We start from the raw sequence: 17,438 nt of genomic DNA on the forward strand, positions 1-17,438 counted from the left end.
AAATGGCCCTGTGTCTTGCCCAAGCAAGCTTCCCTGGCCAATTGGGGATTCAAACCCGGCACTCCCAGATCCTAGTCGGACCTTCTAACCCTAATTGACTCACTCTGTGAACTCCATCTTGAGTCTCCCTGAGGAAAGCAGACTATAAATAATGTAAATAAAAACACACCAAAACCATATGGAAGTTAGTTGAGGAAGGGTCAAAATTAACTCCTCCCTGTTGCTCCGTATCTTAAATCAGAGCTTTAAAGGAAAAAAGACAGTCAGAATTCTGGGACCTGCATTTCCCCTTTTCCTTGGCCGTTTTAAGCCCTAGTATGGAAAAAGGGCAGAATCCTGGTACCTGGATCTCCCCCCCCCCAACACACACACACACACACACACACACACACCTTAAGCCCGGTTTTAACAACAACAACAAAAAAAGTCCAGGCAGAATCTTAAGAACTGACCTCCCCACTCCCACTCCCACTCCCACTCCAGGGCTACAAATACAGGATGAAGAAATAAGGCATTCCTCTTCCCCATAGACGTGTCTTTTAGGCGTGGTCGAGGTACCTGTCTAAATTCTCGCCAAAGTATTGATAAGGTTGCCCTCGTGGCTGCAGAAGGCATAGGGACCAAAGGGTTAACGACATCCTGCAGGTCAGCTCAGCTCAGCACTGAAGGGGTTACACCAGAGAGGGAGGGGGGGGGAGTGGATTTATCTTCCTTCCCTGACAGCCAGTGTAGCAGCCAGACCGCTGCTGCGCGGCTGGATGCACTTTGCTTGCCTATCTGGGCGCCTTTGGCTGCGCTGGTGGAGAACCACCAGTTTGCCTCGGGGATGAAGCGGGCTCTCCTCGGGGGAACGGTTCTGCCGCAGCCAATCCGCTAGCCTTTCAGGGCTCCCCGGACTCTTGAGCGTGTCTGGAGACGGACGGTGCCCAGAGCTGCGGATTCTTTTCCTGCTGCATCCAGAACGAAGGGATTCAAGGTGATGGAGGGGTGTGTGAGTGTGTGTGCCTGTGAGAGAGTGTGTGAGCAGTTTGTGCAAGTGTGCACACTTCATGACTTTAGACGGATCCTCGGTGTTCCAGCTTTAGGGTCAGTCTCTTGATTTATGGAGGGCTGGGCTGAGACCTTTTTCCCATTGAAAATCAATTAATAGATACTTGAGTCCAGTGGCACTTTTAAGACCAAGGGAGTTTTATTCGAGATATAAGCCTTCCTGTGCATGCACACCTCTTCCGATACAGTGAAACAGTACGTGCTTGCATGCAAAAGTCGAATAAAACTTCGCTGGTCCTAAAGGTGCCACTGGACTGTACCGTTGTTCTGCCACATCACCTGCACTGAATTAATAAGCCTGAATCCTAATAATAGACAGGGCCCTGTGTTAGCAAGCAAGCTCTGTGCCCCGCTGGAGCAGCGCTGTGGCTGGGATTTCCTGCTTTCTCTCCTCCGCGTGTCTGCATCCCATTTGGTCCCTGCCACCCTATAGTTAAGGTCCAATCTTCAGAGGGTGTATCCCAAGGAGGAGGGTGTTGCCTCACCCCAGGCATGCTTATTTATAGCTGTGGATTCGGGAGGCAAAAGTTCAAGACTTGTTTTGTTGCCTGGAGGATTGCTTGCCCCCCCCCTTCCAACTAGAGAAAGCTGGATGACCCATGCTCCAAGCCAGACCAGGTCTGGCCAGGCGTCTTTTCATAGGGCCCATTCCACAATTTGCCATGTGGGGAGACTGCAGTTGAACCTAGGGATGCCAGCCACCAGGTGGGACCTGGGGATCCCCTGGAATTACAGTTTATCTCCGGTCAAGAGAGATCAGTTCCCCTGGAAAAATGACTGCATAGAGGGTGGACTGAATGTCTTTATACCCCTTTGAAGGGTATAATCCTCCACTTCCCAACCCCTGCACTTTGCAAACTCCACCCCCAAAGTCTCCAGGTTTTCCCCAACCCAGAGCTGGCAACCCCAGTCAAACCATCATTGTCTGATGCTGCGTGGGGCATGCATTTTCTCATCCCCCCAGTGGTATGGCATCTTTCAGTGCTCATTCATTTTGTATGCCTAACAAAAAATGTGACGTGACAGTAAGATTTCATTTGGTCAAAAGCAAGTCTTTGACAGCGCCGGCATAAGTTGGCTTTCCTGAAGATATGCCCCATTGGACTGTGCTGTCACAAAACCCCTCCTACTTAATGGGCTTGCCTCAGGGTCGCTCTGCCCTGTGCCCCTGGATGAGGCTGTGATAAGCTGAGAGCTCTATGGCTGACATTCCACACCAAAAGCTAAGGAGGAAACATTTCATCAACTGTGCTGTTTTAAGCCAAGGGAGGGGAAAGTGGGTCGAGACTAGGGGTGGGCAAACTGGGCCCCTCCAGTTGTCCATGGACTACAATTCCCATGAGCCCCTGCCAGCAGCAGGGGCTCATGTGAATTGTAGTCCATCGACATCTGGAGGGCCACAGTTTGCCTACCACTGGTCTAGATATTCTGTTCATTCCATTCCAGTTTTTTGATCCCACATGGGCTGCTTATCAGTTCTGTCTGATTTCACTCACTGGACAATATTTACCCAATATATTATCAAGTAATCCACAGCAATAGCCACTGGCTTAAACCACTTTAAAAAGGGACTAGAAAAATGCATAGAGGAGGAAAGGTCTATTAGTGGATAGCAGCCATAACAAATAAAAGGAACCTCCATGTGCAGAGGCTGTACACTTCCAAATGACAGTCCGAAGGGGGGGGGGGGTGAGGGCACAAGCGGGGGGGGGGATGAGGGGACAAGCAGCTTTGTCCTAAGCAATGAACTCATTGGGGCGTGGCGGGTTTTCACTAAGCCCCTATCAAATTCTGCCTCTTTTGGTTTGGGATAATAATATTGGCCAATTTAAAAGGTTTTTATAAGTATTGCCAAAGTAGATCTGTCACCTAATTTATGCCCTTAGGAGTTGGTGCCCTACAATGTCTTATTATGAATACAAGCCAATCAGTTTTAAGCACTCTTTAGTTTCCAGTGATGTCTGTGGGAGAATTGAGTACTGAAATGAACTAAGTACAAGCTTTAACTTTCAGCCTTTGAAAGGACTGGGACTACGATGCCAGTCCCCACGTGGGCCTTAGGAGTCCCCTGGAATTGTAGCTCATCTCCAGGTGACAGAGATCAGTTCCCCTGGAGAAAATGGCTGCTTGGGAGGGTGGACTCCATAGCACTATACTCCACTGATGATCCTCCCCACACCAAATCCCACCCACTCCCAACTCCACCCCCAAAGTCTCCAGGTATTTCCCATCCCAGAGCTGGAGACCCCACTTGGAACTAACATCTAGCCAAGGTTCCTCTGTAGATATCTGTTTTTGTATCATTAGTACAAGAGAAAGGAAGGGTTTTAGGAGAAGTTCAGTTTGGTTTGGTCAGAATATTAGGCAGTTGTCAGTACAATCCTAAACAGAGCGACACCATTCCTAAACCCATGGATTGCAATGGGTTCAAAAAGGATGTAGGCCTGTTTAGAAATGCACTACCACATGACCAAGGTGAGATAAGAAAATGACCTTTAATCTCCCCTTCCCTTATGGGGGATAGAATGGAGAAGTTGTTGAGACCCCACAAAGGGGGACGGGTGTATCTTGAGGACTGCCTAGGGTTGCCAGCTCTGGATTAGGAAATGCCTGAGGACTTTGGGAGGGGGAATGGCATTTGGGGTGGGGAGGGTCTTCAGTGGAGTATGATGCTATGGAATCCACCCTCCAAAGCAGCCATTTTCTCCAGAGGAACTGATCTGTTTAATCTGGAGATTAGCCATAATTCCAGGGGATCCCTGTCGAATAAAGCATTTGATAATATTATTTTGAGACTTTGTTTTTGAAGAAGTTTAATACACAGCTGCTGGCCATTCCTTTTCCTCGGTTGTCTCACCTGGAGGTTGGCATCCCTAGTCAGGGACTTTCTTCAGCATTTTTCTGGATACCAGGTAACATACACAAGTCACACTTTGAAGACTCCCTGGACATTAGAGAAGATACAGAATGCTGCAGCCAAAATGTTGACTGGAGTGGGTTGTAGGGGTTATTATCAAACCAGTTTTGTTTCATCTCTACTGGCTCCCAATTCGCTTCTGGGCCCAATTTAAGGTGCTGGTGTTGGCCTTTAAAGCCCAATATGAGTTTGGGGCCAGCAAGCCTTATGGACCCCCTTCTCCCATATGAACCTCTCCATTCACAGGTCATCTTCAAAGATTGAGGCAAAATGTGTGGCAACCCGTGAAAATTGCCAAAGTTTTTGGAATTTCTCTTCCCTAGGGAAATGTGCCTGCCTTCAATGAAAACTGCCAGCCAATGAAAACATTTCTGTTTTGTTTGTTGTTCCCACAATAACTCTCATTAGCTCTTTTCCTCGTTTGTGTGCCTGTGTGTTTATATACTGTTTTGTTTAATTGTTTAAAATAGTAATCTCGTATTTTAAGCACTTTGAAATGTCCGTTGCCTTGGGGACCCTGAGTTTCGAGTAGAAAGGTGACACAGTAATGTTTTGAAGAAATAAACCATTTTAGTACCTACAGGGTGTAGGAGGCAGAACTCAGAAGTCCGTCAGGTTCCTGCTCAGAGGCTTTGCAGGCACTGGAGCTGACAGGGTGGAGGGGCAGAGGCATCTCAGGAAATGGCTGGGCTGATTCCCAGAAAAGATGGCGCAACGGGGCCGCTTGCTACTTCCTCTGGTTTTGCAATAGGGCTGGCAACCAACAGCAAAACTGCCAGGCTCGAGGTCCGTTCGTACCACCAGGATCTTCATAGCTGTGCAGTTGCTCAGCTGCACGTGTGTGTGGTGGTGGTGGTGGGGAGATATAATTGGAGCCTGATCTCTTCAGCATTCTAGTCCTCATTCAGTAGAAATTAGATACCTTCTGTAATAGGGATGCCAACCTCCAGGTGGGACCTGGGGATCTCCTGGAATTACAGCTCCTCTCCAGTCTACGCAGATCAGTTTGCTTGGAAAAACTGGCTGCTTGGGAGGGTGGACCTTGCTGATATCCCCTTCCCACTCCACCCTTCCCTCCCCAAACTCAACCTCCACATTTCCAGGAGTTTCCCACCTAGATCTGGCAGCCCTACTCTGTAGTAATCCTCATTCATCTGCTACAGTTTGGTGAGATTAGTTTATGTCTGCTATTGTTTTCTAGGACACCCCTCTATAACAATAATCTTGGGGCGGCTTCCAACAATTAAAAGCACAGGTGCAGACTTTAGAACTTCCAAACTTTAAAACAATCTATTTAAAACAGGTATAACAAATCAGATTCCTACTGCATCACCAGGTCGGGGGGTGAATATAGCAAGTGTCACCCCCATCTTAGGTGGCAGGGAGAGGGAAGGGTGGCAGGGGGCCCAGGCAGATGTCAGTAAGTGCTTAGCCCTCACCTCAACCATAAACCTTGTGGAAGAGCGCCATTTTACAGGACCTTTGGAATGTTGACAATTCCAAAAGGACCCAGATCTCAGCTGCCAGCTCATTTCACCAGGGTGGAGCCAGAGCCAAAAAGTCCCTTTCTCTTATCGAGGCCGGACACCCCCTTTCTGGGGCAGAGATTGCCAGCAGATTTGTGCTAGCAGAGGAAAGTTCTCTTGGGGGAGTATTATATAAAATATTTTAGCATGCCCACCTCATGCACCCACAACAGGCTCCTGAGGTATCCTCCAGTCCTAATAACTGGAAATCATAAAACACATGTTACATGGGGCAAGTGGCCACGTTTGCTCTGAGCTGGTTGTCCCCGCAGTGGAGAATTCTTGGATTAACACTGGGGTGGTATTGGATTTGGGATGAGGGTGGGGATCCCCTGACAGAGGGGGAACCAGCTCCTGGTTCCAAACAGGAGAGCTACTTGGAAACAGTGGGCAAGAAATTAAAGATTTGCCCTCTGATGTGGCTTCCAGGCACCCCTTCTAAGCAGCCCACTGGTACCCACTGGCTGGAAAGACCATGACAAAGTTGCAACCCATTCCTGGGAACATAGTTAGAATTGGAGCTTGTGGAGAAGGGAACTTGGATAAAGGGGCTCTTGGACATCAAAGCTCTAAGGGTCTGGAAACCCCTACAGATGGTCCTAAATGATGTAGCAACGAACTACCGGTTGCATTCTCCCAAGGCAAATTGCATTGAAGCATCTTGGCATGTTCCAAATATTTACTGCTGCACTGGTTTCTTACCAGCTTGGTGTATCAGTTAAGAGTGACAGCTTCTAATCTGGCGAGCCGGGTTTGATTCCCCGCTCTTCCATCTGCAGCCAGCTGGGTGACGGTTGCAGTGCTGTTAGAGCTGTTCTCACAGAGCTGTCGTGTCAGCTCTTTCAGCCTCACCTACTTCACAGGATGACTGTTGTGGGCAGAGGAAGGGAAGGCAATTGTCAGCCACTCTGAGTCTCCGGGGTATTAAAAAAAACTCTTCTTCTAACCAGTCTCCCTATGATTGGTTAGCTCCTCAGGAAAAAAAATGGGACCTTCACTTTGATATAAAAGAAACCTTTTGAGGTGGGACTCTAGCAGCCTCTTGCAGTCTCCTCTGATTTATTGACTTGCGCTTGGGCACCCCTTCACCGAGGTCTCTTCCTTCCTAGGGGCCTCTTAACTGAAAAGATCCATTGGCTGGGAGGGGTTTGTGTGTGAATCCATGAAACTGAGAGAGGCGGCCTATTGTTGCGATCCACCCCACTGAGCGTCTTCCCCTGATCCGGGAATTATTAACCTGTCCAAGTCATGCCCTTTTGGAGTTCATCTTGCTTCCAGGCTAGTTCTTTATAAAAGGAGGGATTGTTTGGGGGTTGACAGCCTTGACTCTAAAGTAGCAAGGGAAAGGATAATTTGGGAACACAAGAGTGACCTCTGGGGAAAAGGTCACTAGAAAAACCTGAGTTTCATTGGCTTGAGAGGAACCTGAGGGCATATCCAGGGCTATTGTGTGAGGCCTGGGCTCCCCAAACAAAGACCTTCTCTCTTGTTATCCACACACCACTCAGGGTCAACCCAGTCACGTGACTGGCTGATCGCTTGAGTAGGTTCTTTCCTATACAATGTACATTTTGTCTAGTCAGTCCTTCACTTCTTATAGGGTTGCCAGCCTCCAGGTGGGGCCTGGAGCTCTCTCAGAGTTCTCACCCTTAAGGCCATATGCAGTCTGGGCCCAGTGTACCAGAGGGACCAGCTTGCTGCCTATATTCCCCCAAGAGCTCTAAGCTCTGCCACCTCAAACTGGCTGGGGATCCCTGGCCCCATAGAAGCACATCTGACCTCAACCAAGGCCAGAGTTTTCTTTGTTCTGGCCCCCAACTGGTGGAAGGAGCTCTGTGAAGGGATCAGGGCCATGCCTGTGCAGTTCTGGAGGCCTCACTTCAAGAAGGACATAGATAAAATTGAAAGGGTACAGAGGAGAGTGACGAGGATGATCTGGGGCCAAGGGACCAAGCCCTATGAAGATAGGTTGAGGGACTTGGGAATGTTCAGCCTGGAGAAAAGGAGGTTGAGAGGGGACATGATAGCCCTCTTTAAGTATTTGAAAGGTTGTCACTTGGAGGAGGGCAGGATGCTATTTCCATTGGCTGCAGAGGAGAGGACACGCAGTAATGGGTTTAAACTACAAGTATAACGATATAGACTAGATATCAAGAAAAAAATGTCACAGAGTAGTCCAGCAGTGGAATAGGCTGCCTAAGGAGGTGGTGAGCTCCCCCTCACTGGCAGTCTTCAAGCAAAGGTTGGTTACACACTTTTCTTGGATGCTTTAGGATGCTTTGGGATGATCCTGCGTTGAGCAGGGGGTTGGACTAGATGGCCTGTATGGCCCCTTCCAACTCTATGATTCTATAACTGATCAGCCAAAGGCCTGGTTGTGTTCATCGTAGCCCAGATGAAATGTTGCAGAAATCTGAGTTTTGACTAGGGTTGCCAGCTTCGGGTGAGGAAAAACCTGGAGATTTTGGAAGTGGAGCCTGCAAGGGGAAAATTTGGGGAGGGACTTCAATGGGGAAAAAGGCTATCAAGTCCTCCTTCTAAGTGGCCATTCTCTCCAGGGGAACAGTTGTGTATCCAACCTTTGCTTGAAGACGGCCAGTGAGGGGGAGCTCACCACCTCCTTAGGCAGCCTATTCCACTGCTGAACTACTCTGACTGTGAAAATTTTTTCCTGATATCTAGCCTATATGAAACACCATTAACAACAACTCTTTTGAGTGCGGTTCTCTAACCAATTCCCTATCCACCCAGCTATCTGAAAATCCAGATTGCAGTCCTTCAATTTATCCATCAAAACATAATGGGGAACCTTATCAAAAGCTTTACTGAAGTCCAAGTAAACGACATCAACCAAATTTCCACGATCCAGCAAACCTGTTATTTGGTCAAAAAAGGAAACCAGGTTGGTCTGACAGAACCTGTAGGAGACAAATCCATGCTGACTTCCATGGATAATAAATAAGTAATAAACTATCCAGAGAGGGATAACAGAATGTTAACACAGTTTGCCGGCCAAATGCAACACAAAGAGTGGCTGTCTTCTCATAAGCAAAACAGTACTCAAGGAGAATTCATCACCCCACATCAGGCTTCTTCAAGGGGCAGAACAGGACTGTAAATCCGTATAAATCTGTGAATCAAAAAAGGCTTCTAATGTTGTGACATACCTTACGACTAACTAATCATGAAAAACAGGGCCAATTTTTCAAAATTAAACAGGGAAAATGGCCATTTTGTGGGAAAGAGACCTCGGCATGCCAAAACCCCCCCAATTCTGGCAGGGAGTGGAGTATAATCCTATGGAATCCACCCTCCAAAGCAGCCATTTTCTTCAGGGGAACTGATCTCTATTCTGGAGATGAGCTAAAATTTCAGGGGCTCCCCAGGTCCCACCTAGGGACTGGTATCCCCACTTCCTTCCTACCTCACCAGTAGGGATGCCCGTCCCCAGGTGGGACCAGGAGATCCCCTGGAATTATAGCTCATCTCCAGGCTACAGAGATCAGTTCCCCTGGAGAAGATGGCTGCTTGGGACGGTGGACTCCATAGCACTATATTCCACTGAGGTTCCTACCCGGTCCAAATCCCACATACTCCCATCTCTACCCCCAAAGTCTCCAGGTATTCCCCAACCCAGAGCTTGCAACCCTACTCACCAGCATCTGCTGGATTGGTCCTAAGGCCTGCCAGATTCTGCCAAACTCGGCACTGAGCCTTCACGTTCCCTTTCCTGACCTGTCATGTCCTTCCCTGTCCCTGTCTTTGATCCCCCAGGCCTTGACAGCCAAAACGGACAACTGTCATTAGGAAGCATCATGAAGTTTCCTCTCTGAAGAGGAAAGCCAACATTGCAGTCTGGGCCCTGCACAGCTAAGTCATTTTCAGTAGCTATGATTACTCCGCCTGCATAGAAGGAAAGGAGAGTCCACAATATCCCTGGCAGCTTTTCCAGCCTCCTACTGTCTCCTTCCTCCTGACCCTTGCCTGGCTTCCCTGGCGCATCACTGCTGCTTCCTTCTTACAGCTGATTACCTGGGCAGGGAGTGCAGGGTAGTGCTTTGACCATGCCGTTTGGCTTTGTTCTCCGGCGGGCTGAGCCCATAAAGATAAGGTCTCTGGTTCCTGCATTTCTCCCTGCTTTGCTTCCCTTAGAGACTTTGGTTTCCTTTTCCGGGACAACAATCAGATGGCAGCAGTCTGTATCCTTGGGTGGCTGCCAAGGCCCACAGTCCCCAGTGAGTAAAACACTGTCTGGAGGCCCGGCCGTTTCTCACCTTTGGTGGCGTGGCAGGCAAATAGGGAGTGATGGTGTGGGTCGTGTTTGTAGAACTGCCAAGGACAGAGCTTGAGGTCTGAGGCAGGATCGAAACGGGCAATGTAATGGACCAAAGTGCAGCTAGATCCCATCTGCTGGATCCAGTCAGTTTAAACCTGAAACTGACCAATAGCACACACTGGCAGGAAGATCCATTGTCTGTGTATATAGGTTGGAGTTTTCAGGGGGTTCCTCAGTTCAGTTTTCCCTCCTAACATCATGCTGAGATCACAATAAAGAGCTGATTGAACTCCCAGTGGTCCAGGCTTCCTTGAGCCCATGGATTTAACAGTGTGGACAGGGACCAATTGCCTACCCGCTTCACCATTTGGTCCGGAGAGGAAGGGAAAGGCAAGCAGCCCCTGTCCTTTCTCCTTGTGAGTTGGCTCTTTGGGCAAGTGAGTTGGTGGGGGCAACCATGGCAGGGAAAGGGGGCCACAGGAGGTGAAGAGACTCCCCTCCCCCCCCAAAAAACCCCAGGCATGGACACCAATGCTTTTTTCTTTTTTTTGTAGAAAGGTACAAAGACAGGGAGATATTTATATTTATTTATTTATTTAACAAATGTAAGTGCCGCCCTTCCTTGAGGGCTCAAGGTGGCTTACAAAATAACTTAAAAACAATTATTAAAACATTAAAAAATTTTTTCAAATAGCCACATTTACATTCAAGTTCTCAAGGAATTGCCCACCTATTCTCCGACGGGCGGGATGGGATGATGAAGTGCTCCAGATGTTGGTAAACTCAGTGGGAGTGTAGATGCCTATTATTTGTGTCAGCTGCTGGAGATACTCTGTAGCCCTCAACTATAGGCTCCATGGAACAGCTGTGTCTTGCAGGCCCTGTGGAATTGTCTTCGGTCTCACTCGGAGGAACGTTCTACCAGGCCAGCGTCAGAATAGAAAAGGCCCTGGCTCTGGTTGAGGCCAATTTGATTTCTCTGGGACCGGGGATCTTGAGCAAATGTAATATGCTTAGTGTTATATTTCCTTGGGGGGGGGGCACAGTGGAGGAGACAGTCTCACAGGGATGAAGGTCCCAGACCACTTAGGGCCTTGAAGGTAAGAACCAAAACCTTGATCCTGATTCGGGCTTCAATCTGGAGCCCATGCAGCTGCCGTGTGCCTCCTGTGTAGGGAGACAGGATTTTGAGAACCTGTGCTCACGCCTCCAGTACATCTGGTCGACTGAGGTTATAAACACTGAATGATTATAAACTGGTGACACAAATCATAACTGACCCAATTCTCCATGTGGTGGAATACCAAGTTCTCTCATCCTTCATTTTACCCCTCCCAACTTCTCTGCCTGGGAGGTAGATTGATCTGTGAGAGAATGTCTGCGATCAGATAATCCAGAGAGCCTTGTGGTGCTAAAAATCTTGAATCTTTATTTCACAATGAGACAAGCTCACTATGACTCCTACAGATATGGGAAGTGGCCTTCAATTGAGTCACATATTTGGTCCCTCTAGCTCAGCACCATCGATAATAACTGGAAGCTCTGTCAGAACGTGTCATCACCTGAGGCTATGAATCTGTGATAAGTCAAATAACAGGTTATGTTTCATTTTTTTAAAAATCATTAATAAAACAACTGCATGTCCTCTGTGTACACCAAACCGGTCTTTAGAGCTATGATTCCAACTTTGTGCAATTTCATTAATGGACTGTCCTTTCTGTTTCTAGAACTACAGCTGATCTGTGGACGCTCGGACGCCTCTCTACGCACTGGAAGGAATTCCCTTGATTGCATCGCTGTGGGTGGTCAGGTACCCACAGGTGCCACAGCACACCACAGGGGATCAATTTTAACAATGGAGTGCAGAGAATGGTTTGTGAGAGCCGCTGAAGGAGTCCCACCCCAGATTACAATGCAGCAGCCAGGACATTAATTGCGATAAAAGCATCGCATCTTTGCCCAGTCCTTAATCCAGCACAAAATTCTGGCAATCTCTTTATAAGGACGTGCAGACATGGTGAACTTTTAACCTTACAAAGTCATCTTCCCTCGATGTGACCAACCTTCCAAGTGTTGAACATTCCTACTCCCTGTTATTGTCTCCCAATAAAATGAGGCCTCTGAGTCCAGGAGACGGATCTTCCCCGTTTGGACTACTAAACCGAGGGCCAGACTACCTCCGCAGGCAGCTGGAGGTCAGTAGCGGAGGCCGTACCCCGAGCGCAGTGGAGAGGCTGGAGGCTGACAAAGCCAAATATGTCAAATCCCAACAAGTGATCAACAGTCGTCAAGAACCAGTGCTCCTCTCCTATACCCCTCAAGCCTCCCCATGTTTCAGGAGACCCCTGACCCTCCATCAACATAATGAGTCCTCTCAAGGCTTAGTGGTAAACTCAGAGGGCCCTGGGCCTAAAAAGCCACCTCCTTCTCCTCAGTCACCGACAACACGGAGGGGCAGTGGCCGACGTGTGCTGAGGCCTGACTCCCTCGTCATCTACCGTCAGAAACGGGATTGTTCAGCTGTGAACAAAGAGAACACCAAGGCCTACAGCCTCGTGAGGTGGCTGTTTCAGAGCCCGCTCAGAGATGGATGCAGCAGTTCCCCTTTTTTGAGGGGCCTGGTGAGAGAGGGTCAGCTGCAAGCAACCCAGGAAGATGCCTCCATGGCATGGGTGGCAACAGGAAATGAAGAAACAAGAACTGTAAGCTCCATCAGCATCCTAGCCAGGTCAAGCCCCAGGTCAACTTCTGACAACAGTCCAAAACATCAGTCCGGCTCCAACGTGGGAAAGGACTCAGTCCCTTCCTCAACCAGCCCAGGTCCAAGAAGCTCCAAACGAGAGCTGGCTCCAAGCTCTTCTCTCCCTCTATCAGAGAAAGAACGTTTTTTCAATTACTGTGGCTTAGACCGGAATCTGGTGGAGGTGCTGGGAGCAGAGCGGTTCAAGCCTGGGGGAAACTGGGAAGCGGGCTCCTCCTGCCCGCTTTTTGGGAGCATGGGGTCAGCCATCTCCGAGCAGAGCAGCCCCTCCCACAATGAACGGGAGCTGCCCAGTGAAGAGCCGGGTGAGAAGTCACCAGTCTCTGTCTCTGTGATCGAACGAAACGCCCGCGTCATAAAATGGCTCTACAGCTGCCAGCAGGCCCGAACTGCAGCCAAGGAGTCGACAGTGTAAACAGAGACCTGGCCTGGGGAAATGGTTCTTGTTTTGATGAGTGCTGGATGGCCTGTTGAGGCTTCTGCGCTGGACAGTCCAGCTTGGTGTCGTGGTTAAGAGCGGCAGCCTCTAATCTGAAGAACCGGGTTTGATTCCCCCCTCCTCTACATGCAGCCTGCTGGGTGACCTTGAGCCAGTCACCGTTCTCTCAGAGCTCTCTCACCTCTACTACCTCACAGGGTGTCTGTTGTTGGGAAAGGAAGGGAAGGTAATTGTAAGCTGCCTAGAGACTCCGAGTAGTAAAAAGTGGGGTACAAAACCTCCAGCTTATCTTCATTTACAAGGAAAGTTTCCAGGAGGCCATTGCCCTGTATGGCCTCTAATGACCAGAATAAATTGAGCCAAGTAGCCCTCAGTGGGGTTGACCGTGGGTGAGCCTGCATCCAGAGTCATCACCAGTGCCTGGATCTCGGCCAAGCGACCCTGTGGAGCTGCTCAAGCTGTAGGAGCCCCTTGACTCAGTTTACACCAAGGGTTTTGAAATGTCTAAGGCAGGCCTGGTTTTATTTCAAAGCCAGTTACATCTCTCATCAGAGTGGTCAGGTGGGACCTCTGTATGAAAATGGCTACCTCACCTAATTCGGCTTCACCACATACCTGCTGGAGCACAGAGAGTCATTTGAGGGTCAAGACTTAGGACCAATCTCGCTCTGAGTAGAGGCTCATGTTTTGAGATTGGGAGTGACTTGTGACGTTTTCATGTGTAGTGTTCTTCTACAGCTGTCAGCAGAATCACCAACAGGGAAAAGGGGCCTAATTCTACCTACAGCATAGCGGAATTGTAGGATGGTTTTTCCATCCACCCTTTCCCTTGATAGAGGGACAACATAGTGTAGTATCCAGTGTGGACTGGGCATCCCTGGGGTCAAACTCTCACTCAGCTGTGAAGCTCACAAGGTAGCATCAAGGCAGTCACAGAGATTGCCACTCCTAGAGTCCCCAATTTTCAACACTGCCTGGGCAAAGGCTGAGAGACTGGGGTGGTGGGGGGAGGTGCCTGGGGAGAGTGGAGTTTGGGGGGCTGTGATGTCACTTCTGGTTGATGCTCCAGGCTGCCTCTCCACTCTCTGAACTGTGTAGAGTGTCACTGTTTGGCATTTTTTCCCTCCCACTCCTCAGAGGTGGGGGAATTGAAGCCAGGGGTGGGTGACTTTCCACCCAGAGCGGGCAAGGGGAAGGCCTAGGCCTACCTCATGGAGTGGTGGTTATAAGGCTATCAGGGAGGGAGATAATCCTGAGCTCCTTCCTTGAAGGGATAAGAAATGAATAATGCATCACATTTGGGGCCTAGCCTACACATATTTGTGGCAGACATCAACTCTGCTGCTGAAGTTGCACACGCAACTGGAGTTTTTTTGCAATCAGAAAAAAAGTTTTTTGCAATTGGTAGGAAGCCCTGGAATTATAGCTCATCTCCAGGCATCAGAGATCAGCTCCTCTGGAGAACACGGCTGCTATGGATTCTGTAGCACTATACCCTCCTCACCCCAAATCCCATCCATTCCCGGCTCCACTCCCAGCATGTCTAGGTATTTCCCAACCCATTCCTGGCTTCCCTTCCTTAAATGTTGCCCAAACATTGTATGGTAAAAAAAAAAAAGTGCACCCCACCAGCCTAATGTCTGCTTCATTTCTCAATACACAAGGTAGCCACAAGGCTCAAGATGGACTCATATTCATTTATTTCTGGATGTTAATAAACTTGGGTTTGATATTTTGCCTAAACCTGCCATTGTGGCTAATGGATGAGTCTCTCCAAAACAGCGAACTAAAGCGTGATTCAGAAGAGCTCCTTGTGTTTCTGAAAAGAGGTCCTTTAAAAGCCTTTAAAAACAGTCCTTCGATTTGTTTTCGGCATGTGCTTGAGAGCTCAGAGTCACCCCCCCCCCCCCCGCCACCTGCTGGCCTTGATGGGTCAGCAGTGGCGCTCTCTGGGTGGTCACCATAGGTCTATGTTTAAGAGAGACCGGCTTTTCATTCCAAAGTCACCCATCGCTTTGCAGAATATAGGGTGGAAACTAGTGGGTTGTGGTGAAGTCAGGGTGGGATCTAGTGGGTCTAGACAGACAGCAGCATGGGATCTGGTGAGGCAAGGCTATTGTTGAGCAGGATCAAGCATTGGCTGGCTCTTTTTGGGGGGAGAGTCTAAGGGGGAAATGGCACTTTAAAATATCCTCTAGGGAACATTTTTCACAAGATTGCCTTTAGAATTAACCCACAGGACCAGAGATCTAAATATTTTAAAAATATCTGGTGCTGGGAACATTGGTTAGAATATTCCAAACTGTCTATACAGCACACCTCCAGGCAACTGTTCCCCTGGAGAGAATAGCCACTTAGAAGGAGGACTTGAGGTCTTTTTCCTCATTGAAGTCCCTCCCCAAATTTTCCCCTTGCAGGCTCTACTTCCAAAATCTCCAAGTTTTTCCACACCTGAAGCTGGCAACCCTAGTCAGAACTCAGATTTCTGCAACATTTAATTTGGGCTACGATGAACACAAACAGGCCTTTGGCTGATCGGTGGTGGGTAAGGGGGTCCCAAATAGAAGAGGGAATCCTGGGGAAAGTAGGGCCCATTCAACTACCCAAGCAGTAACTTATCTCCTCTCCAGGAACAGAGCCACAGAACCCAACTCTTGGTTTTATCCTAATGACACCAGAAGCTGTTGGGAGCCAGAAATAACGACTCCACAATTCTTACATTTTAAATTGGAGGGGGGGTGTCTAATTTGTCTCTTGATGTATTGGGAACATTTCCAAAAATTTAGAATGCAAAGGAGTGGAATTGTTATGCTTTCCCCATCTTAAAAAAATATACATATTGCTTGTCATTCTGGATGTCTAGTATACATTTTGCTGGTTTCGTATAATGGGGAATCTGGTGGGCTGCTTGGTAGTGAGTTGACTTCTCTTACGGCATCAGACTGTAGCCTTAACCTGTGATGAAAAATCCTCCTTCCTGTATGCACAATGTGTACATGGGACTGCCAGCTCTGGCTGGGAAAATTCCTAGAGATTTGGGGGCAGTGCTGGGGGGCTCAGAGTGTGATGCTATACAGTCCACTCTCTGAAGTTCTGATTTCCACCAGGAGAGCTGAACTCTGTGGCTGAAGATCAGCTGTAATTCTGGGAGAATTCCTGGGCCTTCCTGCAGGCTAGGCACTTTACGTTGTGTTCTGTCTTATGCAGAATGGCCACTCAAGGGACATTCATGAAATGGGAAGGTCACATAAAGTGATTGCGGGATTCTTTTTTCTAATATGATGGGGCTTAGATCTGGGTGAGGTGGAAGAGACCCAGAAGTAATTTTTCCAGGAACTCATATTGGCAATTTTGAGTTGGGCAGCAGTTGGGAGAAAGCATGTGAAATCCATGTTTCTGTAAAATCAGCTATAGGGTTGCATGATTCTCTGAACCAAGGTCTCTGATCCAGGGTTTCTTGATGGCCCTGGAAAGGTTTCCCAAATGGGTGGGAGTTAATTCATTTTTATCTATTTTTTTAAAAAAATTGTTAAACATTTATTGGGTGAGCTGCTCCCCCCCCCTGGAAAATGGCCAGTGATGGGACTGGAGGGGGTGGGAAGGGGCCTGGGGTGAGCATGTATACAGCTATGCTTCCCAGCCATATTCTGCACAATCGTACCACTTCTGGGGTTTCTCGAAGCCTGCAGGGGTTTCTCAATAGTAAAAAACTTGATAATGGGGTCCCTATTTGAACTATTTAAGAAAGTAAAACATACGGGGAAAGGAGGGGGTTCTAATATGTTCAGAGTTTAAACAATTGCTTCACAAATGTTTATTATACGTATCTACTTTGTTTCTATCTTTTTGGAAAAAATTAAAAAATGTATTTTAAAAAATAGTAAAAAACATGAGAAAGGATGCTCTAAACAATGCTTTATGTCCTTTTCCTGACTTGCAGGATCTCTGTAATGTTCATGCAGGAAAATTTCAGACAAAGCAAGTTCTGAGGTGCCCTTCCAACCATTTCAAAACATTTCCATAAGAAAAACTGAACAAAACCCAGTGTGTCTTGCACAGCCTATTTGTGTGCTCTGGAAAGGCATAGCCCACTCAGGTATCCTCGCCACATGTACCTGGTGTAAAGAACATGCCAGGAGTAGCCACAACTCCTTGGCTAAATCGGATTTGTTTCAAAACAATCTGTAAAAGGTAAAATGCAGATCCTCTCAGAAACTACTCTTTGGACAGCAAGACCCCTTCCTGGAAGTGGGCATCTACTGCCCCCTTGTGGAAATTTGAGAAGTGCAGCAAACTCCTCTGCTGGCTGCTTCTTTCTGTGGAGCAGGAGCCTTCCACCTGTGGCATGGCCTTCAGGTGGGTTTCTGGGGCTCTGTGCAGACAGAGCTGCATGCAGCCTGCAGCCTCACCAGTTCAAAACATCTTGTGCAACAGATAAGAGAGACCTCACTTTGGAGACCCTCTGTTGC

The 17,438-nt window shown here is 48.3% G+C and overlaps 1 protein-coding gene across 1 annotated transcript; it reads left to right on the top strand.

Annotated features, from left to right (window-relative positions):
* Positions 1-742: 742 nt before the first annotated feature.
* On the top strand, positions 743-17,032 carry FAM110D (family with sequence similarity 110 member D). Its single transcript, XM_077337673.1, has 2 exons — positions 743-976; positions 11,497-17,032. Exon 2 carries the CDS (start codon positions 11,881-11,883, stop codon positions 12,943-12,945), a length of 1,065 nt encoding a protein of 354 aa, XP_077193788.1. The 5' UTR covers positions 743-976; positions 11,497-11,880; the 3' UTR covers positions 12,946-17,032.
* Positions 17,033-17,438: the final 406 nt, after the last annotated feature.

This window comes from Paroedura picta, chromosome 5 (genome assembly GCF_049243985.1).
Source record: "Paroedura picta isolate Pp20150507F chromosome 5, Ppicta_v3.0, whole genome shotgun sequence".
NCBI classification, from domain to species: domain Eukaryota; kingdom Metazoa; phylum Chordata; class Lepidosauria; order Squamata; family Gekkonidae; genus Paroedura; species Paroedura picta.